We start from the raw sequence: 21,108 nt of genomic DNA, 5'->3' as shown, positions 1-21,108 counted from the left end.
GCACGTGGGAAGCGCGCGTCTACGCCCGCCTGCGTCTCTGCCTGCCTCGTGCTCAGTCATCTTGGTCACGTCGACGTATGCACAGAAGCAACACAAGTCTTCGAGCACGACGAACTAGTATACTAGTAGACTAGTAGTAGAGTTGGCGATGCAACGACGCGACGCCGTCACGATGAGCTGGTGACCACAGAACGCCGATCGCTTTTTGTCCCAACACATGGCCGATAGTTGGTCTTTTAGCGAAAAGTGGGCACATTCGAGAGTTTACCTGGTGATGCCACCACCGTGCCACGTCAGAGGTGCGACCATTTGTTTCATTTCTCGCTGAATATGTGGATCGCTTCTCTTGCTTTACATGTTGTTTCTATACGTACATACATCCGAGAGACTCGTCAGTGTCGACGCTCGTGGCATGGACTGCATCTCATACTTGCTAGTCGACGGCATCGAACGACTCAGCCCCGCTGCCGGCACGCTGTTACTGTAGCTCCCGCAGTTTCCACTGCACTCGATCATTCGCGTCTTTCCTCACATTGATTATTATAGGTCTCAAGTGAAAATCACTGTAGCATGCATCGCGCAGTGGCTACTACTATACTAGTTGCGAGACATGGTGGACCAATAAAATAGCATGCAAGGCATTTTTGCGTCAGCGCTGACAGAATGTCAATAATGGGCGTGTGGACAAATATGTGTTTTATTATATTTTCGAGCAGCTCGGATGTACCGAGTTTCTCAGTGCAGCCTTTATATAGTGGCGAAACGACAGTGCCCATGTCGCCCAAGAAGCGGCGATACGTGGGCAACGCGAACGCCAAGAAGCGGCAGGAGGTCGAGGGCACGTTTGGGACGCAGCTGCAATGTCGCCGGGCGGCTGGCCATCCGCAGCAGACACTACCGAGCCCCGAAAGGCCGCCGCCCCTGCTTCGGCCATCGTCCCCCGAGGCAGTGAACTCGCCCCGCGTCCAGCCGCCGCAGCGCATTCAAGCTAGGTGAACGACAAAAGACCAGGGACTCACACTGACGTAGGACCTCCTTGTGCAAAATATTCTTCGACACCAGCACGAAACCAAGACCTTCAAGACAGAGAGCTGGTACGAGTCTCCGGCGGGCTACGGTGCCATATCGAATGCCATCATCGCTGCGCTGTCCATCAAGGACAATGCGCGCACGGGCTATGTGAGCATCGATGACATTGTCGATACCTTTACCAAAATGAACTTTGGTACATTCCTCTTCCATCCTTTTTCAGCAATGGACTATCCTTTATACTATTTAGGACTCAAAGAAGACCAAGTCCGGCAACTCTTTCGCGATAATAACGCCGAGCCTGTACATTACAAGACGTTTGCCAAGTACGACACCGTCGCTCCGTGCGACATGGAGCCATGATGCGTCTTAACTAGGCAGTTTGACTTGCCACCCTCAGTGAGTGAAGACCCGATTGCACGGCAAGAACGGACCGTGGCGCTGCTCCAAGAGCGAATAAAAGAGCCGTCTCGCGTGCCGGTTCCAAGCTCCATGAGCCGACGCAAGAAGCCAATAAACGTGAGCGTCCTTGAGGAGATTACGCCGGCACCGCCGACGCTGCCACCCATCACGGTCACCACCACGGTGACAAAGGTCAACACACGCGAAAAAACCGCGTTCAACATCAACCATTTGGCGGAAGAGGGCAAACTGCCGTCCCAACGCGCTACTCGGCCAAGCTTGCGGACGGCGTCATTCCGCAGACAGCGACCACGCTCGTGCTCGGTGGCGATATGCGGAACACGCCAAAGAGCCTTCGCCGCGCGCGCCTCATGCCCCAAGTGATCGATCAAAGCCGCAAAGAAGGTCGTCGAAAAGCCAAAAAAGAGATCCTCACAGTACGACGACGACGGACGGCTCAAGTAGTCTAAACATGGATTTCTGTGGTGTAGAACCACCTGGAACGCATCGATGCGTATGCGGCGGCCCAAGACTATGAGACAAAGCTGTACGAAGAGAACCACATCAAAGCGACCACAGCCAAGCTCCTCGCCTACAACCAAGCCTTTCTCGACCACGTACACCTCTCGCAACGAGCGACGTTGAGCGTGGGATACATCTGTGTAGGCGCTGCAACGCGCCAACAAGGTGGAGCGAAAAGGGCTCCTCGACTCGGCAATATCGGAACGCAACCACAACGTGAGCATGCAGTCTATGTTCTTCCAACAGGACGCGCCGAGATAGTAGAAAACCAGCACTAGAATGTACTAGTACACTGTACAAGTCGGTCGAGCAAATGTTGTCTGTTGAGCTGATGGGCTTGGCTCACCCGTTGCGAAACATGGCGGCGTCGTTATCCTCATAGTACGCGTCAGTGTCTTCAAGAGCCTTGTAAGCTTGGAAGTGACATTGCCGGACCGCGGATCGCAAACAAAGTACAACACTCGGGCAATGATTGACGTACGCGCTGTGTGCTCGTCTCAGACTGGGCGTGCGGAGGAATTGAACCCCGTTGATTATGGCCAGTCTCCAACTCGTCTAAGTTATCGACGAGAACATTCTTTCTCGAATCGTTCTAGCTCACTTTCCGTGCTTGCATGCACGCTTGCGATCGTCGTTTGCATGACCACTGTCAACCTAAAAGGGAGAAATACTGTGTACACGAAATTGCAAAAAGTGTTCAATATGTCTATGCATATCGTTTTGATATTCCTACTGATTCCTACTAGTGATGACGAATGCGCGTCACTACATGCAGTAAAAGCTGCTCTGCGCGCCGGCGTTTCACTCGTCCAGATCAAGACGTTTCAGCCATTTTAATACCGGCCCACGAAAACATTGAAAAACATTTGAATTATAATACACGCGGTTCCGACATACATCGCGATTGCATACAAAGGTAAAGTAAATGGCTCTATCTTTTAAAATCACTTGTCGTCGATCGTGAACGCACCTTGTATTTTATTGAGCGACCGTTTCAAACCTCTATACATGCATATCTCAGTGCATGCAATGTGGCAGGTAAAGAATGCAAGCCACCGTCATTTTTTGCACGTGGCCGAGATACATACAAATGTGTAATGAAGGAACGGTGGAGTGGAATATTAATTTCATTCGAAATTTTATGCCAATGAAATCGCAGCTGGGCAAAACTCTAATTTGCCGACGACATGAGGCGCGCGGCCGTCGCCTTCGCGGCCATCTCGACCATGACCATGCATGGCGCTGGCGCCGTCGAGGCCATCACATGCTCCAGCTGCGTCTCCATGACGGAGGCTTTGGCCTTCTGCGGGAGCCTCCGGAGCTCCTACCAGGTGTGTGCCATGCAAGGCAAGAGCCTCGAGCAGCAAGACGATATGGCAGCTGCCACCTTTGCCTTCTTCAACGCGACGCTGCGCGAGGTGACCGGCGCCGACGCATTTACTTGTAGCGCGTCGCTCAAAGAGATTGCCTGTGCCAAGGCGTTTCCAGCGTGCGAACTCGCCCAAGCGCGTCCGTTGTGCGCCACGGCGTGCCAAGCTAGCATCAAGGCCAACTGCTCGAGCGTGGCGAGCGCGCTCACGCCCGCAGCCGAGACGACGTGCGGCAAGATCAACCAGGACAAGTGCATTACCTTTGCGTACGCGGGGCCCAACCGTGGCGCGTGGATCGCGGGCTTTATCATCTCGGTCGTCTTCTCGTTCCTCGCGAGCGTCGGCATCAACTTGCAAAAGAAGGCGCTCAAGCAAAACGAGCTCAAGGCGCAGGAAGCCAACACGGCACCGCTCTCGCCGTTCCGTCTGCCGCTCTGGACGCTCGGGTTCGTCTTGATCCTCGCCGGGTCGCTCTTGGACTTTGTCGCATTCGGCCTCGCGCCGCAGAGTCTCTTGGCGCCGCTCGCTGCATTGACGCTCGTCTGGAACATGGTATTCCGCCCGTCGTCTCTGTCGACAGCATCTCATCTGCTTGCGTAGCTCCTCGCGCCGTGCTTCAACAAGGAGCGGCTTTCGCGCAAGGACATTTGGGCGACGCTCATCATCTTCCTTGGTGCGACGCTCGCCGTGGTCTTTGCCTCGCACAACTCGCCGTCGTATACGCTCGACGACCTCAAGCTGCTGTACAACAACACGTATACCAGTAGGCAGCTCCTGTATCCGATACGAGGAGGCTCATGCAACGCGCTAGTTGTCTATTTTGTGGTTGTGCTGCTGCTCATCCTACTGCACTACGCCATGATCAAGTTTGTCGAGCACCTCAACCTCGCGTCGAGCCGCCACCGCATGATCAACGTCGGGCAACCCGTCATGTGGTCGACCGTGCGCCTCGTCGCCTACTCGGGGTACGTCCAGCTCAATCGACTCTGTATCTGGATCCAAGCGATGCACCTATCGTAGCATGGGTGGGCTCATGGGCGGCCAGTCGGTGCTATTTGCCAAGTCGACGGCCGAGCTCGTCAAGTCGTTCATCAACGGTGGCGACTGCTTTACGCACCCCGAGACGTACGCGATCATTGTCGCGCTCGGCTTTTGCCTCGTGCTGCAAATGCACTTTCTCAACGGCGGACTCGTCAACTACGACGCGCTCTCGGTCGTCCCGATCTACCAAGTACGCGATCGCTGAGATTATTGTGAGACGACCGTGGGTCCTAGGCGTACTGGATCATTAGCGGCGTCATGGGCGGCGCCGTCTACTTTCAGGAAATTCGGTCGTTTACCGAGTTCCAGGCGACCATGTTCGTGCTGGGCATTTCGACAACGATCGGAGGCGTTGCACTGCTCGCGCAGCGGTCGCTCTCTGCGCCGCCACCGACGCTCAAGAAACGCCGCAGCCTCGCGACATCCCAGCGCAACATGAGCTCGTATTGGCACAACCCCAAGCCCGCGCAGGGCCATATTGAAGCCACGATCGCCGAAGAAGAAGGCGACGGCAGCAACAGTGACGAGGCGACGTCGGCCGCAACGACGACGGCACCGGGCGACGAGATCAAGCCGCCGGGTGAGACGAAAGTGGACGACGACGACGACACGGACGACGAGACGGTGAACCGCCAAGCGATCGACAACTTCCTCAACATGTCGCCGATGGGCACGCTCCTCATGGGCTACAGCAGCCAGCGCAACCTCGGCATGTTTTTGCGGCGAGAATCAAGCAATCCGACCGCGACGCGCGATGACTTTGAGATTGGCCTCCCGCCGACGACGAGCTTGGGCGACGACGGCGAGGCGAAGAAGCCCAAGCGACGATCCATCACGTTTGCCGGCTTCAAGTCGACCTCCAAAAGCACCCTCGAGTAGACAGACGCCTCTAGTTTCTTGTCAATAACCACTATGTATTTCAACACTAGTGCCTCAAGCCCTAGCCCTGGCGCAACCTGCATGGCGGTGGAAACTTGAGGCACACCAGCGGTCGCTACCTCTCCTATAATATACTCGTCTGCAAGGTCCATCTGCCGAGACGAGAAATTTGTAGTGGACATCTGTGCGTCTCCATGTCTGTCCTGACTCCCCACATTGCTTCATTGTCGACCAAGAGCCAAGAAGAGAACGTATTCGCTGGGGGAGTGTCACCATAATGTTCTGACGAGCGTGTGATCACGCACGAGGCATGGACGCAGACACGAGACAAGCAAATAATAAGTTAGAGGGACGTGGTGGCAGCTCCCAAGTGCGTCTCCGCCTGGCTCTCGATGCTGGACGTGCCGTCGCTGGGCGGGCGGTCACCTCGCAGATCCGCCAGCTGCGCCTGGAGCTGTCCCAACGTGTGTTGGATCTTTGTGTTTTGGTGGGCCAGCTGCACAATCATACCCTGCAGCGCCTTGATCTGCTCGTCGTTGACGGCGCCTTGCGAGTACGTCAAGTGGTTTTCGCTACTCCCTTGGTTCATGTTGGCCAACGACATATTGGCCGACGTAAGCTGGGCCACGAGGTGGCCCTTGGCGCTGGTCATGACGTTCGACCCTTTCTTGAGCGATTGAACGCTTGTTTTGATGAGCTGGTTCTTTGTGAGCTGCGACCCGACGCGCGTGAGCGTCTCTTGCGTCGAGAGAAGGGGCTTGAGCACCATGGTCTGCACCATCGAGAGGCGCTTCGACGGAGCCGCGGTCGCGACGGCAGTGGCGCCTTTTTGCGGCTTGGGTGTCTTGGCCTTGGCATCCAGCGCGGCGCGCACCCCAAACCAGTTGGCGAGGAGGCGCAGCATGCTATTGCACATCGACCAGACGTAGCTCACAGTCTCAAACACGAGGCTGACGCGGTCCCAGTCGGTCTTTTCCTTGCCTTTCCAGTACGCGTCTTGCATGATGGCTACACATGTGATATCTCAGACAAGTTGTCATCAAAGAGGATGCGTACCAATCAGAATCGTCAAAAACACATACACGGCCGAGAGCGTAAAGGCCGCCAAGAAGAGCGGCGCTGCGACGGGGTTGGCCGACGAGAGCGCGGCGTAGTTGATGTCGCCGACCAGCGACCGCAGCAGTGACGAGTACGCCGTCGGGACCGTGCGAAAGTCGGCTGCCGCATTGCCAAAGACGAGCACGAACGCCGTGGCATAGGCGTAGACGACGAGGCCAAACGTGAGGAGGAAGCCCGAGACCTCGGCGACCGACGCGACGACCACGTGCACAATCAGTGCGACGTGCGGGATGATGTCGAGCAAAAGGAGGAGGCGGAGAAAGCTCAGGAACGCCGTCGCTGCCGCAAAGCCGTCACTGAGCTGGCTGAACGTCGCGTACGGTGCAAAGCTGCTGAACGCGTCGCTTTGGAGCTGCGTGCTCGGCATGTCCAGACCCATTGTCGTCCGAAGCAGCCACATGACAATGTAGCACAAGATGTTGCTCGCGTCAACCCACGGGGCGAGACTTCGGAACGCCTGCCACCCGTCGCGCCGACCCATGTACAGCAGTCGCATGACAAAGTAGGCATAAAAGAGACCGAGAAGCACCACCGACCACTGCGTCTCGAAATCAAACGATGCGCTGGCGTACGGTGCGAGCAGCACATTCGAGGACGGCAAGACGCCCCCGGACGGGGGGAACTCGAAGAGGAAGCGCAGCACGACGATGCGACGCAGCATGACGTTGGCGACGTTGATTTCGACGAGGAGCGTGCGCGTCGCCGCATCCACATACCCATGTGCTTGGAGATTGGACACGGAGAGAGACGCCGCCGACGCATTGGCGTGGGATAAGAGCTGCACAAAGCCAGGGCACGGGTACGTGGCGGTCGACGTCTCGGACGCGATGGTTGAAAAAAACTTGGTCCGACAGCTCGCGACGCTGGCCACGTGGTCATAGGCAAAGTCTGAGCCGTTCTTGCTGCCAAAGGCCGACGTCGACTCGACGTCCGTGCTGAAGAGCCCCGCCCCCGTCGTGCCGTAGCAGTAATACGTCTGCATGGATGCAATATAGATCGCCACCATGGATGGCTTTTAACGGACGTACCGACGAGTCGGCGACGACGCCGGCTGGAAGCGCGCTTGTGCAGTCGTGGCGCTGGACACGCAGCGTTCCAATACTCACCGCGCCAACGAGCTGACCCGTTCCGCCCAGCACCGTGCCTGTCGTCGGAGTGCTGTTGCCGTAGAGACCAGCGAGGAGCGGTCCTTGCAGCCACGCGTGGACATGGTCCGTTGATCGAATGTCGTGGAACGTTATGGGCGTCGCACTGCCGCGCACCGTAAAGAGGGTGTCTTCGAAGAGCCCTATGTTCTTATATGAGTGCACGCGACTTGTCGAGCCACCCGCACCGCGAAGGCTGCGCGTGAAATAGTAGGGGCTCGCGTCCTTATGCGATGCCAGCGTCGTGATCCAAAAGATATAGAGGTAGGCGCAGTAGACCAAGATGTCTCGTACGCGAGCTTGCACCCGCTTCCTTCGCTGGGCCTCGTGCAGCTCTCGGAGTTGCTCGGGCGTCTACCATACATTGCAGTTTAGATGGTCGGCGTCATCGCGTGATTGCTTACCCATTTGCTCTTGATGCGCGCGTGCAGACGACGCAGGCGCCACCTATGGCACATTACGTCGTGCATGTGGCTGCCACGGTCCTCACCATTTAACAATCGCCGAAATGGCCAGCAACGTCTCCTCTTCGATGAATTCCTTGTTGTGCCGCAGTCGATCGTCGTGCTCGTTGGCGTCATCGTCGGCGGCGGTCGCGGCGCCGGGATGGACCTTGTACACCGGCGCGGCGTTGCTTCGTAGGCGCGCGGTCGATTTCATGCGCCTACTGCATTGCCCAATAGCGGTTGTCGCAAAAACGACGCCCGAAATAGGACCCCAAGCTATTCTTGGGACCGAGACCGACCTTTCCACGAGCGTGAAATGACCCGACCATTTGAACTTATTATAGGTCTGCGCATTGATGGCGTGACCGGACGCGGAAATCCGGATACCCCGTGAAAGTGCGATTGCAGGTTTTGTGAGCTGGCAGGAACTTGATGCGTTGTTGGCCGTCAATGCGAAGCGTAGAGCGTTGGCGACGACCGCGCGTTGGCCTACAAAAAGGCAGCCCTCGACCTTGGTCGACTTTTGCGGGCCGTCGTCGCTCGTTGGGCGGTTTCGCATACGCATCTAATCGGAACGCTGCGTGAATTTAAGCTTGTTTTCCAGTAAGTACGATTTTTCAAAACCAAACATACCGTAACTTCCACGATGTGACAGCACGAGATACCGATTTCGCACGACCGCTGACTACCGCAGCAACTCTCGGTAACTACGGCTCACTCACCACGCCAGCATCAGTCATTTGCCCATCGACCCATCGGCTTGACAAGTGATGCGTTAAAAGGGTTGCGTCGGTCACATCAACAAGCGTTTGGCCATAAATTGTAAAAATGTGATAAGGTGTTTGATCTGTTTCATCTCGTGCACGGGGGTGGATTTGGGAGCTCTCTGCTGCCCCAAGTGGGGAGGGTGTCGGGGTGTGGCGAGGATTCTATCTGCCACATAAGTCTTTCAACGCACGGGAAAAGGGGGTCAAGGGCAGATTCTAGGGTACTGGGGGAATGGTTTGAATGTGTGGAAGGAATAGCGTTTTCTGCCATTATTGCATAACAAATTTATGATGAATAGCGCTTGTATTCATCTCCTGTACCACTGCAGCACACAAATTTACTTGCGCGTTTCACCGAGTTCTCGAACTCTCATAAGTGCGATCGTGATGGTCTTGCAAGTTGCAACGTCCAGATTTCCAGACAATCGAAGCCACCACCGTATGTTTCCCCGCGGACCTGAAGTCCGCAGAATTCAAAGCAATAAGCTTACTTCTACGGTACGTACTGCTGCACGGGCGTAGGCTCGATGAGTATCGCATAGTGCACTCGCTCGACCCACGGCTGCTTCCAGGTAGCAATACCGTTGCGCACAAACTCGCGGTGTCTGCAATGACGGCTGCGAGCATTATAGGCATGGGAACGCCAGCTCCACAACATTGGCCTCGAGCGAGCCTTACTTGAAGCCCCGATAGCGTCTGCTTGCGCTGTACCCCTATCCTACTTAGCATTCGACCGACGATTTCCTGCTGGTGCATAGCGCCTCCGGTCGGCCCAAGTTCGCGCTGAAGCGGCGCAGTCCATGCACGACACCGACGTTGCCTTGGCGCACCAAGAGCACCATGCAGCGCTACGCCGGTCCAAAATCATCGCCCGACGTCGGTCCCTCTACAATTACAAGAACCCCACTTGGTCCTAGTCGGAGTCTCAAATCAACCACCTAAACGGTGAATATAAAACGCGTGCCCGTTCATTGTCCAATCAAACGCAGGCAAACGTATCTTTAGGAGCCATGGAGTTCGACCTCCTCGCAGCCTGGGGCATTACCATCCCGTCGCCACGGTCGTCCAGCGCAGTACGTGAGAATATATCAAAAGGTATGCTCGCGCAGTGTTCATGCTGCGTGGGCTGTAGTCGATGGCCAGTGCGAAGGATGGATATCGGATCATTCGGCCGACGCTTCGACCCCCACTGCCCTCGAGCGTGTGGCGCGATGCGAATGCCAGCGCCCCGACGTCCACCGTACCACCGACGACGCGCCACTCTGCGCGGCTGCGGCGAAATGGGCTTTGCAAACGGCCTGACTCGATGAAGGGCATCGTCGAGCAAGCGGTCGTCTGTCGACTCGCATCGGGCGCGGAGACGACGACGACGGTGCGCGACAGTCTGCGCGTTGTGCGTGATCGAACGCTGCACAAAGCCACCACCGTAGGTCCCTGCATCGCGCTCGTTCTGATCTGACGAGGTATGATGAGTAGACGACGGCGTTGGCCGAGCGCTTGGTGATCGAAGACCCCGAGTGTGCGCTAAAGCGACGCGTCCACATGCAGCCACCGTGGCCCAAAGCGTTGGTGCTTTCCATCGCGACGCGCTATTTATTGTAATGTATGATTGCTAGCTACCTCCATGCGTACTTGAGCGCACCTCCGCCGTCAACCGTACGTCACCTCGACGATAACGGGCCATGCGAGATACCACGTTGCGCCTACAGGACTCCCGAGGCCTACGTCCGACCGTATCAGCGACAAAACCAGCGCCGTCGGGACGGCCCCGCGCACCCGAGGCAGTCGCGTCGGTGCGAACTCGCTGCCACGACGGTCGTTGGCATCACAATACTTTCTATGCGTAGTCGTGCAGCTCTGTGCGCAGCGTGTGCTTGCAGTCGTGCGAGGTACCTCTTGACGGTCTCGTCACGTTGGACCACATATTTCCTTGTACGCCGTAGCCGTCCACACCGCTGGCATCTCGGGTGGCCAAGACCAAGGAGGTCCGTCACATTGTATCGACTTGATAGGTTGATACTATCACTTGCTCTCTAGATGCTCAAGGTGTCGCGCCTGCTCGCAAAAGAGCGTCTCGCGTGTTAACACCCTTGCGTTGTACTACGAGACGTTGTAATACCCAATGCAGTGCAACATTCCTGCGTTAAAAAGTGGCTGACGAGATCTCGTCGTCTTCTGCACTCTATCCATCGGTCCAATGGGTGGCTACCAAAAATGCATTTTTGGCCGTCTCACAAAGCATCTGAGATGATCTGAGATTGCATCTGAGATGCCCTCAAAGTCTCGTGAGACGAAAAACACTCTCACGAGACACCAATTGTGAGAGCAAATGTGTACGAGATCTGTCGAGACCTGTGCGAGACTTGAATGCATCTGAGATGGCTTAGCGGTCGACCTGAGATTTTGATGAAATTTTGATGAAAATGTATTTTTGGTAGCCACCCAATGGGACAACGCCAGCTTTGCGAGTAAAACGTTTTCGATTCTACCAGACAATGCTTGCTTTCCGCGTTGATAAGTATTCCATCCTGTCCTGAATGGGCTCGGTGTTTTGGCCGTTCGATTCCGGCAAAAGGTCCATCACGCAGTACTTATGTCTATTGCTACCTCTGTCTCCATAGCAGGTCTTGAGACACGCCGCCTTCAGAAAAGACCACTTTCACTAGGATTACGGAGGTCGGGAAATCTAATCGATTTTGGACTTGATCGGATTCGGTGGCATCGCCACAATGCAAAGCGCCAAGGCATGGAGCGGCAAGTAGACCACGCAAGCGTACGGCAGCGCGATCGACCCGTAATGCACGTAGCCATGCACAAAGTACGCGATCGTGTCCAGCACTAGAAACAATCCATCCATTTCAGATTCCAGATTCCAGATTCCAGGAGCACGTACACTGGGGCTGGAACGACTGCAGCACGAGCGCGAGCAAGAGAGGGCTAGCACTTTTCGTCAAACAAGACTCCAAAATGCACGGCGCGTGTTACCTCGAGAGCAGGACGAGCGTCGCGCGGAGGCCGCGGCCGACGACCGACTGCGGTGTTGCAGCCGGCACCGCCGACGCCAGCAAGGCGGTCATGGGCACGACCACGGCAATGGCAAAGGCGTAGTTGATGATACCCACCACACAGTGCACGAGGCTAGCACGGGATTCCCATGAGGTTCTCTGTTCTCAAGCGTACTACGCGTACATGGCAACGATGCAAGCAAGGACTTTGAGCGCTTTCCAGCCATGGACATCGTGCGCCAAGTCGTCCAACGGCGGCTACACAGAATATACAGTCACAGGATTCGGTATGGAGCCGCTCACCTCGTCCGCGTCGGCGTCCGGGTCGACGGGCAGCGTGGCCTTGAACGCGCGGCGCTGGTCATCGATCTTCACGAGCCAGTCGGCTTCGTCCGGGTTGCCCTGCGTGAGGGCATGGCGCTGCAGAAGTGGGAGCACACCAACGACAAGAAGGAGCTCGACGCCCGAGGCGACGGCGAGAAGGGTCCAGCCATACGTCCTGCTCATCGTCGTGGTCGCTTGGTCCAGGACAAGGACTCCGTCGAGGCATTCGAGGTGCGTCGCGACGAGAAACACCATCGCGCCCAAGGCCTCGGCCACGAGAAAGAGTGCGAGCGCGAGCGCGGTGCGAAGCCCCGCCTAGCATATTTATCGTAGAAATCTTTCCAGACATCGAGAAATCGATCAAAAGATTGTACCGTGTGGGCGACGAGGTACAAAACGTGGGCAAAGAGCGGCAGCAGCACGAGGACGAGCACGTAGTAGTACTCGCCAATGGACACAAACAGGCGCGGGCTCACGAGGAGGTAGTAGTAAAACGACTGGTGCAGCTTTTCTTCGACGTTGCTCATGGCGCGCACGGTCGTCTCGATCGAGCGCAGCCAGCCGAGAAGCGAGAGCGGCGTCGTCGCGCCCGAGGCCTGCACCGCCGAGAGCGTGATCGCGTCAATGTTGTGCCGGATAAAGTTGGCGTGCGGCCCGGACGGCCCCATCGCAAGCGTTTGAATGAACCGAAGCAAATGGTAGAGTCCGTCAAAGTACGACGAGAGGGCCGATGACGCGCCCAATTGCCGCACGACAAAGCGGCGCACGGCCCGCAGCGTCGACGACAGCGCGTCACCGTCGCAGTCCAAGCGCGCGTCCGCACAGCTACCAACAACGATCAGCATCGATCGGGACATCGATCGAGCAGGAGCAGGACGTACCGGTCCATGGCCACGGGAATGCGCTCGCTTTCGAGGGCCTCGACCGCCGAGTTGATCAAATCCAAGTTGGGCAGCTGGCCGTTCACGCCCGCGCCAAGCACCGCCACCTACAACGCGGATCCATCCTGCGACGCGCAACTGCAAACGAACGCACCGTGTTGTGTCGGTGCGCGTCACCACTCGTCTCGAGGTTGATGGCGGCGCGGATGACGCCGGCGTGCATGTCGAGCGCCGCGTTCGATGTCGCAAACGGATCGTTGTGGTACGCGTCGAGCCAGGCTTCGACGGCGGGCGAGTGGCCGTGGCGACCGTCGTCCGGGCCGTCTAGAGCGTTAAAACTTCGTACTGCAACACGCACCACACAAGTTGTACCGTCGGTAAGGAGCAGAATGATGTCCTTCGCGAGCCACTTGACGCTGCCGAGGTGGCGCAGCATGGCGAGGCCAACGCTCAGCGCCGAGTACCCATTCTTGCTCGTCGAAGGGATGTTGGGGTACTGCGCCACGAGCCTACATGCATGACATGAGTGTCCGTGGATTCGCGGTCGTGGAGGCACGCACACGATCGACTCTTTCCCGTCCGCGAGCGGCGACGCGCGGAGGATCGCAAAGAGGTTGGTCCGGTTCACATACTCGTCGTGGTCGTAGAGCTGCTCGGCGTACGTTTGCCGGTCGAACTCGACGCCTGGCATCGCTCGCAGCTGCGCTTCGATCCACGTCATGACGTGCGCGCACGAGTTGTCGTGCGCGCAACCATTGTCACCAGCCGCGTCAAGCTTGATGTACTCGCGATGATACGCTTTCGCCCACGCCGCCTGCATCCAGCGACAACCTTGGGCCACAGAAAGAAGAAGTCGAGCTACCTGTGTGTCGTCGATGGTCGAGGTCACCGTGTCCACGAGGAGCGCGTTCTCCGAGAAGTACGTTTGGCGGCACTTGAGCTCGCCAGTCGTGACGGTAGCGATCGGGTGCAATAGCAGCCAGGTCACGCCCAAGAGGAGGCCGATCCAGGACACGCTTAGCGCCTTCGCCTGCACGCGGCCGTGGCGATACAGGTGCTCCAGCAGGCGCCGCTTCGGCGGCCCCACCGTCGTCACCTCGGTTGCGGTCATAAAATCTTAGTGCTACGCGTCGATCGCCGGTTAGCATCCGGATGATATGGATTTTCTCCACTCTGTCTTTCACACTATTGAAGTGCCATGTCCTGGTCATGCACGGTGCTGTACCTTTGTGGATGCACACTCGTCGCTCGCTACGGACGCTCAAAGCATCCATGCAAAGATAAGGTTCACAAGCGCCATGTGCACTGGGCGACAAGCATCCTTGCTCAAGAAGACGCCACAGCTCAGTCCATACTATTTCACGCTCTATACTATTTCACACGTGCAATTCCCTTGTCCAAGTACATTGTAGTGTATTTTTTATGACATTCAAAGTGGTTGCACTTGATATTTGTATTCGAAATAAAGTATTCGACATTAAATGGAAATTTAAAATAATATACCGCTGCGTTGCTGGCAACAAGCGAAAGAATGGCGTTGGCACAACGAGCGGATGCGGAGATGGCGGCCTACCGCGCGCTCCAGGAGGAGGTCCGTCGACGCGCCTCTGTTCGCGCCAATCTCATTGCTACCGTGGCTAGGTGACGGTGCTGGCCAACCAGCGCCAGCTCTACGCGCAGCAGCAGAACGAGAACAGCATGGTCAAGCAGGAGCTGGACCTGCTCGCGGACAACGCCAAGGTCTTCAAGCTCGTGGGCCCTGTCTTGCTCAAGCAGGACACGTCGGAGGCCAAGTCCAACGTCGCGAAGCGCCTCGAGTTTATCCAGAACGAGATGGAGAAGGTCGAGAAGAAGCTCCAGGCCAAAGAAGACGAAGCCGTCAAGATTCGCCAAAACATTGCCGCGATTCAAATGCAGATGCAGAAGAACGCGGCCGAGGGCGCCGGCGCCGCTGCGGCCCAAGCCTCGCGATAAACGCACTGCGCCAGCACTATGGTCTAAGGCACCTCAACTACTTTTGATGCATGTCTGCCGCTCTAGTAGCACCTATGTATGGCGTGCGTGTGCAGCGCTGGTGCCAGGAACACAGTACATACAGGTGCATTCAATTGAGTATATCGACAAAAGAGACAATTAGGAGGAGCCAAGCATGAGCTCGACGAGGTCGTTGCATAGGTGCTGCGCGTCCTGTAGCTCAAACTCAAACTGAATTGGAGCGTCACCCTTGTGACCGACGTACGCGAGCCGACCAGCGTAGATGTACGAGCCCTGCAGCCACATACATAAATGCCATTGATCTCGGCGGGCCAAGAAGCATAATACCTCGGGGTGGAAGCGAAAGAAGAGAAGGGTCGGCTTGGTGTGCGTCTGGAGCTCGCTCTTGGCGTTGGCTTGGACGCCGTGGATGAGCTGCTGGGCTACGACGTGGTCCGTATGGATCGATTTCTACGCGCATAGTGTCGCCCGCTGCTATATATGGACCAACACAAGTCAGCGTACCCGCGCAAACCACGTGACCGTGATCGCGTTGGTCGTCTCGTTCTTGGCAAAGATGTTGATGTAGCTACGATAGCAGCAGCATTGTAATAGCATGGGAGGTAAAAGGATCAAGTGGACTGCGTACCGATCGTCCATGTCGACGTTCATGAAGAGCACCATGCCGTTCAGAAGCACTTGGTGGCCGTCCATGAGCGAGAACGTGGGCATGTACCCAGGGCAGAGCCACGCAAGCAGCGGTTTCTTGCCGCGCGGCGCCAGTGCACACCCCACATGCTTGTCGCTTGGAAGCGTCAACGCCACTTCCTTTACCGACTTGACCTGGCCCTTGCTGGGAATGGCCATCTCCAGCACGGGCACGTTCTGGAGCACGTCGTCGGCCTAGACATTACACGCCTTGAGCGTGTTAGGATTTACGTTCTAGTATTGTACGGGCGGCAGCTTCCGGCGCTTGGTCGGGACGTACACCTCGACGTCGCTCTCGTCGCTGCTCTTGTGGTCGTCGCTGTTGTCACTGATCGAGATCGCACTCTCGTCGTCGCTCGAGTCGGAAATGACGGTCGTGCTGACTTTGGCCTTCTTGGTCGATGGCGCGGGCCGCGTGTAGTTAGCGTCAAAGGTGGCCAGCTACAATCGGTTGGTCGCGTTCTTGTTGCAAACAATGGTAAGACGCACCTCATGCTTGAGCTCCTCGACGTAGCGCTCCGCGGCTCGGTACCGGCGCGAATGCTCCGACATGGATTCTTTCGCGAGCAGGGCAGCTTCGTAGCGCTCCTGGAGTACGGCTTGGGCCTTGGCCTTCTCCGCCACCTCGACGCGGCTCGACCGACGGGGCGGCCCCGCTGCTTTTTGGGCGCCAGCACGCGCTTCTTGGGCGAAATGATCTTCTTGTCAATGCCCAGCGAGAGCAGCATCTCCTTGTTCCGCGCGATGCGCGCAGCGCGCTCGTCTTCGTACGAGCTCATGCTGATCCAAGCTGCTTGACGCTCAATACCTGGAAGCACGATTGGTGTGGTCTGGACTACCTCGATTTAGTGTTCCCTACTTACAAACAGCAAGATATCTTTCGTACACCATTTCGCGCCCCTTCAAGATTGCTTCGCCAAGGTGGACGCTGACCGGATGCACACTATTTCCGTCGCGGCCATTTCCCTCCATTTTGAGAGATGAAGCGGCGTATGGACGACCGGCGCAGCGCCGAGCGCGACAAGCGCCGCCGGACGCGGTCTCGGAGCCCGCAGCGGAAACGATCGCGTAGTCCGCCACGCAGACGGTCCCGCAGCCCGGTGCGGAAGCGGCCGCAAAGCCCGCCACGTAGACGGTCCCGCAGCCCGATGGGGAAGCCGCCGCAAAGCCCGCCACGGAGACCGAGCCCACCACCGCGACCAAGCCCACCAAGCGCATCGCGCGAGGCCGAGGCCGAGCGCAGCACGCCCGTGGCAGCGCGCCCAGCTGCATTGGCCTCTACACCGCCCGCGCCGCGTGAGGTGGCACCGCGCTTGGAGAAGAACCAAATGTTTCAGCGCGAGACGGACCCGCACAAGCTCGCGCAGCGCCAGAAGCAGATCGACTTTGGGAAAAACACGATCGGGTACGATCGGTACACCCAATTGGTCCCAAGGTATGGCTTGCATTACGCCGGTCGATCGTCTTCCTCTCATGTACCCATGCTGCGCGTGTGCTACTAGGAACGAGCGCAAGCAAGGCGTGCACCCGTCGACGCCCGACAAGACGCAGGCGATCAGCAAGCGCATGTGGGATGGTCGCGTGCGTGTATGGCGCTCGGCGCTGCACTTTTGGGACCCTGAGACGCCACAGGCACCGGTAGCGCCGGCATCGACTGCCCTTTCGGCAACAGCACATACGGTGGTACCCTCGACGGCGCCACCCAAGCCCAAGGTCGGCGATGCATCGCTGTTTGACGACTTCAAGGACGAGACCGCTGCTCCCGTCGACGACATGGACGAAGACGACTTGCTATAAAGATAAAGCACCACTGTATGCATTCGTTACGATAAGGAGGAGGACGTCGTCTTCGACGTGTCAGGTTACGCGGCCATGGTCGTCTTGAGGAACTCGCGTCGGAGCTTTAACGCATCCAGGAACATTTGCACGTCGAGACCGTCCACGTGGCGGCCGATCCGTGCTCGGAGTCGCAGTTCACCCTAGCATGCGCTTCCTCACGAGCCTGTATCGTTGGTGCAGGATGGGACGTACGTTGTGGAGGTACGTCTCGCCGATGAACTGGTACAGCGATCCGATCGTGAGCTCGACGTTGACGAGCTGGTCCGTCGCGACCTTCATGGCCGCGTTCTGGAACGAGATGGACGCGGTCGCGGTGGCCGCGTCGAATGCATCGAGTCTACCTCCATCGTCACGCCTCTTCCTCGAGCAGCCTCATGGACGCTACCTTCCCGTCACCCGCACGGAGCGGTTGCTCATGTTGTCCCGCAGGATCTCTTCGATTTGGCAGATCTCACCCGCGGCCAGCATCGTTCGTCGCTTCCCTTTCCCGTGGCAGATCGCAGAATGCAGCGCTTCGCCAACGGATTACCGGATACGATCCTATTATCCGGATTGTGGCGTAATTCACCCGCGCTGAAATGCGTTGCGCGCGACTGCAAGGCCAGGCGCGCGCTTGACATCCACAGTAAAATCGAACCAGAATTCAGCTCCTACCAAGGGTATATTTATCCCCTTGCTCCTACTAATGTACGTGTGCAAGGCTGTGGACGAGTACCGTGCGTGAGCCGCAGTGGGTGGTTGGCCTCGGCCGCTCTGCACTCGATTGTTTGAAATTGACAGCGCGGCGAGCGAGGGCTCGCCACGTACTGTTGCAACACGGCTCGACTACCTGACTCGACTCGATTTCTACCGGTGCTACGGTATGCCATGTTTGTAAACAGCGAGGTCGTTCACCGCACAATGTAGTTGGTACCTAGAGTTGGGATCTATGCAAAGCACGCGCCGTGCCACTCAATTTCAGGAAGATGAGCTCGAGTCGCGAGCGTCAAGACCCGCACGTTCCATATTTCTGCGTCGCACTGCAGGCTATGCATGGTAGGTAATTTTGTTCTTGGTGCACGAATGGCCTCGGATGTGTGACTGCACGCCTCAAAGCTTATCTTTCTACCACACGACAGCGTAGTCATCTCATCTCATTCCATTCCAATGGATCATGGCTCATTTCTGTGGATGACCAACGACGTCTGCACGGCGCTAACCCCTGCAACCGAGCACGTTGAAGAGAAACGTAGCATCCAACACTGCTCGTGTGCGTTTGCATTTAGTAGACTTCCTGGACGCCCACGCACTTGACTCTTTCTCCTGGTAGTCAGTAACAGTGACCACAGTGTCAATGAGGAAACGAGGATTACAATACATGCGTCTATTATATTTGTGTTTAGTTTTCAAGCACAATGCGGAAGCGGACATCGCCGGCACGAACCTTCTTCAACGCAGCGGACGCTTCGGCCATGGGCATCACCTGCACGATCGAGCGCACGTTCTTCTCGACAGCAAACTCCAGCATCTCTTCGATCGTCTCGGGCGACCCGATGAGCGACCCGACAAACGTGATCTGACGCGGCACGACCGAGAACGCCATGAACGAAATCGGCTTCTCCGGGAGGCCCACGAGGATAAACTTGCCTTCCGTTGCGACGAGGCTAAAGAGAAAATCCCAGTTGGTCTTGTCGCCGTACGACGTGCAGAGCAGAATGTCAAACGACTGCGCCGCCGCCTTGACAGCCTCCGGGTCGCTGTAGTTGAGGTAGTGGTGCGCGCCGAGCACGTTCTTGCACTCGTCTTCCTTGGCCGCCGACGACGAGAGCGCCGTGACTTCGGCACCGAGCGCGACAGCCCACTGAATACCGAGGTGGCCGAGACCGCCGATACCGAGGACCGCGACCTTCTTGCCAGGACCCGCGCCGTGGGCCTTGAGCGGCGAGTACGTCGTGACGCCCGCGCACATCATGGGCGCCGCCGACTCGGACGGGAGACCGGCCGGGATCGGAAACACAAACTTGGCGTGGCACCGGTAGTAGTCGGCGTACCCGCCCTGGGTCACATACCCTGCCTTGTTGGTGCTGCCGTACGTCCAGAGCATCTCGGGACAGAGCTGCTCCTTGTTCTTGTCGCACTGCGCGCAGTTGAGGCAGCTCTCGCACTGGGCGCCAACGCCGACGCGCGTGCCAATGGCAAACTTGGTCTTGTCGACCTTGGAGCCAATGCGGACGACATGGCCGATGATCTCGTGACCGACGACGAGCGGGTACTTGATCTGGCCCCAGCCGCCCGAGATCGTGTGCAGGTCCGAGCCGCAGATGCCGCAGTGGGTCACCTTGACCTCAATGTCGTACTCTTCGTCGAACGGCTTGGCCGCATACGAGTGCGGCTTGACGTCGAGGCCGGGCTCGTGGGCGGCTTGACCGTGGTAGATGTCGTTGGAGGCCATGGCTGTTGCGGGTGAGGTGATTTGATAATGAAGAGCTGTGTCGGTGGGAAGAAACGGTGGGCTCGAATTCTGGAAGCGTCGTTAGTACAGTATGGCGGGCCATGATGGAGGTGCTTGCGATTACAACTGCGATACATGATTAGTATGAGTGCTGATGAGTCCATGCGTCTGATTAACGAAGGAAAGATCCTTGGATTGTGCGACAAATATCGCGGACGGGTGAACTGAGTCGCGAACTATAGCGGCTTCGGCTGCGAAACACATGTTGTACCGCCCTGTACAAGCACAACGAACCCTTGGCCGCAGCAGCAATCGCCGTGCTTGGAGGTGGACCGGGTGACAGTAGGAAGCGAGGGCCATCTTATTGCGCGTGGTGGTGGTTGCTAAAAGCCAGACACGAGCTTGCTCGACGAGTAACTATTAACTCTTCTCTCCTTGTGTTTACCGGCAAGATGAGACTGAAGTGTCGCGTACATACTAAACACGCCGCTTTTCTAAACGACGTTTAAAACGAGAGGCTCTCACAGCGCGCACGTCGTCAACGCCGCAATTCCGAGTGGTAATAAAATATGGACACCGCATTTTGCAGCCAACGCGAACGCATCGCTCACAAACCCAGTGAGGCGACCTTCAACGGAGTCCATCGGCATGCAAAAAGACGTTTCTCGACGTCTGGTTGGGATTGCTGCACGCCCCATCCCCACCTCAGCGTACAATTGAATTGCACCCCGCAATAGCCGTTTTGCCCTTTCCAGAAGCATCAAAGTCGGTCCAGAGCGCAGTGTACAGGGCGGTCAGTGTCCACTCCGCCCTTAAGATCTCGACTTCCAGCGCACCATTCTTGCCACCCACAACGTGGGTTCATACATGAATTGCAGTCGGAGTGCGTGGTTGTTCCGCAGCACGATGCGCTGCCAACGACGCGATATGTGCGTTTCTGGATCGCCGCCTATCGCGCCGCGCAGTCGTGATTCGTCCGCCGCGCCGTTGGACTCACCGTTGGACCAATCACCGCTTCGGCAACTCAGCGAGGCTGCAGAAGACCGCTGATTCGTCATTATCAAATCACCTCACCCGCAACAGCCATGGCCTCCAACGACATCTACCACGGTCAAGCCGCCCACGAGCCCGGCCTCGACGTCAAGCCGCACTCGTATGCGGCCAAGCCGTTCGACGAAGAGTACGACATTGAGGTCAAGGTGACCCACTGCGGCATCTGCGGCTCG

General features: G+C 57.3%; 11 protein-coding genes across 11 annotated transcripts in view; 6 read left to right on the top strand and 5 right to left on the bottom strand.

Annotated features, from left to right (window-relative positions):
- Positions 1-734: 734 nt before the first annotated feature.
- On the top strand, positions 735-2,264 carry SPRG_01928 (hypothetical protein). The gene is made up of 6 exons (XM_012340493.1): positions 735-987; positions 1,030-1,225; positions 1,280-1,355; positions 1,407-1,868; positions 1,923-2,048; positions 2,098-2,264. The coding sequence occupies exons 1-4, from the start codon at positions 775-777 to the stop codon at positions 1,813-1,815; spliced, it is 894 nt and encodes a 297-aa protein (XP_012195883.1). The 5' UTR covers positions 735-774; the 3' UTR covers positions 1,816-1,868; positions 1,923-2,048; positions 2,098-2,264.
- Positions 2,265-3,119: 855 nt separating this feature from the next.
- SPRG_01927 (hypothetical protein) lies at positions 3,120-5,304 on the top strand. Its single transcript, XM_012340492.1, has 5 exons — positions 3,120-3,875; positions 3,924-4,086; positions 4,135-4,288; positions 4,344-4,554; positions 4,599-5,304. Exons 1-5 carry the CDS (start codon positions 3,141-3,143, stop codon positions 5,241-5,243), a joined length of 1,908 nt encoding a protein of 635 aa, XP_012195882.1. The 5' UTR covers positions 3,120-3,140; the 3' UTR covers positions 5,244-5,304.
- Positions 5,305-5,563: 259 nt separating this feature from the next.
- On the bottom strand, positions 5,564-8,205 carry SPRG_01926 (hypothetical protein). Its single transcript, XM_012340491.1, has 6 exons — positions 7,998-8,205; positions 7,912-7,954; positions 7,696-7,861; positions 7,391-7,650; positions 6,300-7,338; positions 5,564-6,251 (listed from the first exon to the last, which is right to left on the bottom strand). Exons 1-6 carry the CDS (start codon positions 8,165-8,167, stop codon positions 5,587-5,589), a joined length of 2,343 nt encoding a protein of 780 aa, XP_012195881.1. The 5' UTR covers positions 8,168-8,205; the 3' UTR covers positions 5,564-5,586.
- Positions 8,206-9,677: 1,472 nt separating this feature from the next.
- On the top strand, positions 9,678-10,805 carry SPRG_01925 (hypothetical protein; the record flags this gene model as incomplete). The annotated part of the gene is made up of 8 exons (XM_012340490.1): positions 9,678-9,793; positions 9,853-10,146; positions 10,197-10,285; positions 10,337-10,376; positions 10,430-10,513; positions 10,568-10,609; positions 10,664-10,705; positions 10,758-10,805. The coding sequence occupies exons 1-8, from the start codon at positions 9,731-9,733 to the stop codon at positions 10,803-10,805; spliced, it is 702 nt and encodes a 233-aa protein (XP_012195880.1). The 5' UTR covers positions 9,678-9,730.
- A 569-nt stretch (positions 10,806-11,374) lies between these two features.
- Positions 11,375-14,041, bottom strand: SPRG_01924 (hypothetical protein; the record flags this gene model as incomplete). Its single annotated transcript, XM_012340489.1, has 11 exons — positions 11,375-11,558; positions 11,614-11,657; positions 11,706-11,858; positions 11,910-11,983; positions 12,029-12,364; positions 12,424-12,874; positions 12,931-13,037; positions 13,085-13,254; positions 13,303-13,439; positions 13,491-13,744; positions 13,793-14,041. 11 exons carry the CDS (start codon positions 14,039-14,041, stop codon positions 11,407-11,409), a joined length of 2,127 nt encoding a protein of 708 aa, XP_012195879.1. The 3' UTR covers positions 11,375-11,406.
- A 415-nt stretch (positions 14,042-14,456) lies between these two features.
- SPRG_01923 (hypothetical protein) lies at positions 14,457-14,963 on the top strand. Its single transcript, XM_012340488.1, has 2 exons — positions 14,457-14,521; positions 14,572-14,963. Exons 1-2 carry the CDS (start codon positions 14,462-14,464, stop codon positions 14,902-14,904), a joined length of 393 nt encoding a protein of 130 aa, XP_012195878.1. The 5' UTR covers positions 14,457-14,461; the 3' UTR covers positions 14,905-14,963.
- Positions 14,964-15,014: 51 nt separating this feature from the next.
- SPRG_01922 (hypothetical protein) lies at positions 15,015-16,423 on the bottom strand. Its single transcript, XM_012340487.1, has 6 exons — positions 16,102-16,423; positions 15,859-16,053; positions 15,554-15,807; positions 15,430-15,493; positions 15,253-15,375; positions 15,015-15,198 (listed from the first exon to the last, which is right to left on the bottom strand). Exons 1-6 carry the CDS (start codon positions 16,162-16,164, stop codon positions 15,064-15,066), a joined length of 834 nt encoding a protein of 277 aa, XP_012195877.1. The 5' UTR covers positions 16,165-16,423; the 3' UTR covers positions 15,015-15,063.
- A 144-nt stretch (positions 16,424-16,567) lies between these two features.
- On the top strand, positions 16,568-17,435 carry SPRG_01921 (hypothetical protein). The gene is made up of 2 exons (XM_012340486.1): positions 16,568-17,047; positions 17,115-17,435. The coding sequence occupies exons 1-2, from the start codon at positions 16,593-16,595 to the stop codon at positions 17,407-17,409; spliced, it is 750 nt and encodes a 249-aa protein (XP_012195876.1). The 5' UTR covers positions 16,568-16,592; the 3' UTR covers positions 17,410-17,435.
- SPRG_01920 (hypothetical protein) lies at positions 17,399-17,946 on the bottom strand. Its single transcript, XM_012340485.1, has 3 exons — positions 17,837-17,946; positions 17,644-17,788; positions 17,399-17,591 (listed from the first exon to the last, which is right to left on the bottom strand). The coding sequence occupies exons 1-3, from the start codon at positions 17,917-17,919 to the stop codon at positions 17,475-17,477; spliced, it is 345 nt and encodes a 114-aa protein (XP_012195875.1). The 5' UTR covers positions 17,920-17,946; the 3' UTR covers positions 17,399-17,474.
- Positions 17,947-18,725: 779 nt separating this feature from the next.
- On the bottom strand, positions 18,726-19,885 carry SPRG_01919 (hypothetical protein). The gene has a single exon (XM_012340484.1). The coding sequence runs from the start codon at positions 19,880-19,882 to the stop codon at positions 18,830-18,832; it is 1,053 nt and encodes a 350-aa protein (XP_012195874.1). The 5' UTR covers positions 19,883-19,885; the 3' UTR covers positions 18,726-18,829.
- Positions 19,886-20,967: 1,082 nt separating this feature from the next.
- Positions 20,968-21,108, top strand: part of SPRG_19379 (hypothetical protein) — a gene marked incomplete at both ends in the record, with an annotated part of 749 nt that continues 608 nt past the window's right edge. Inside the window, one exon of the mRNA XM_012340871.1 lies at positions 20,968-21,081. Within this exon, the coding sequence (XP_012196261.1) occupies positions 20,968-21,081 (114 nt within the window). The remainder of the gene's footprint in view (positions 21,082-21,108) is intronic.

This window comes from Saprolegnia parasitica (assembly GCF_000151545.1).
Source record: "Saprolegnia parasitica CBS 223.65 unplaced genomic scaffold supercont2.5, whole genome shotgun sequence".
NCBI classification, from domain to species: Eukaryota; Oomycota; class Saprolegniomycetes; order Saprolegniales; family Saprolegniaceae; genus Saprolegnia; species Saprolegnia parasitica.
The sequence above is the reverse complement of the archived record's forward strand: the minus strand, read 5'-3'. Positions and strand labels throughout refer to the sequence as shown.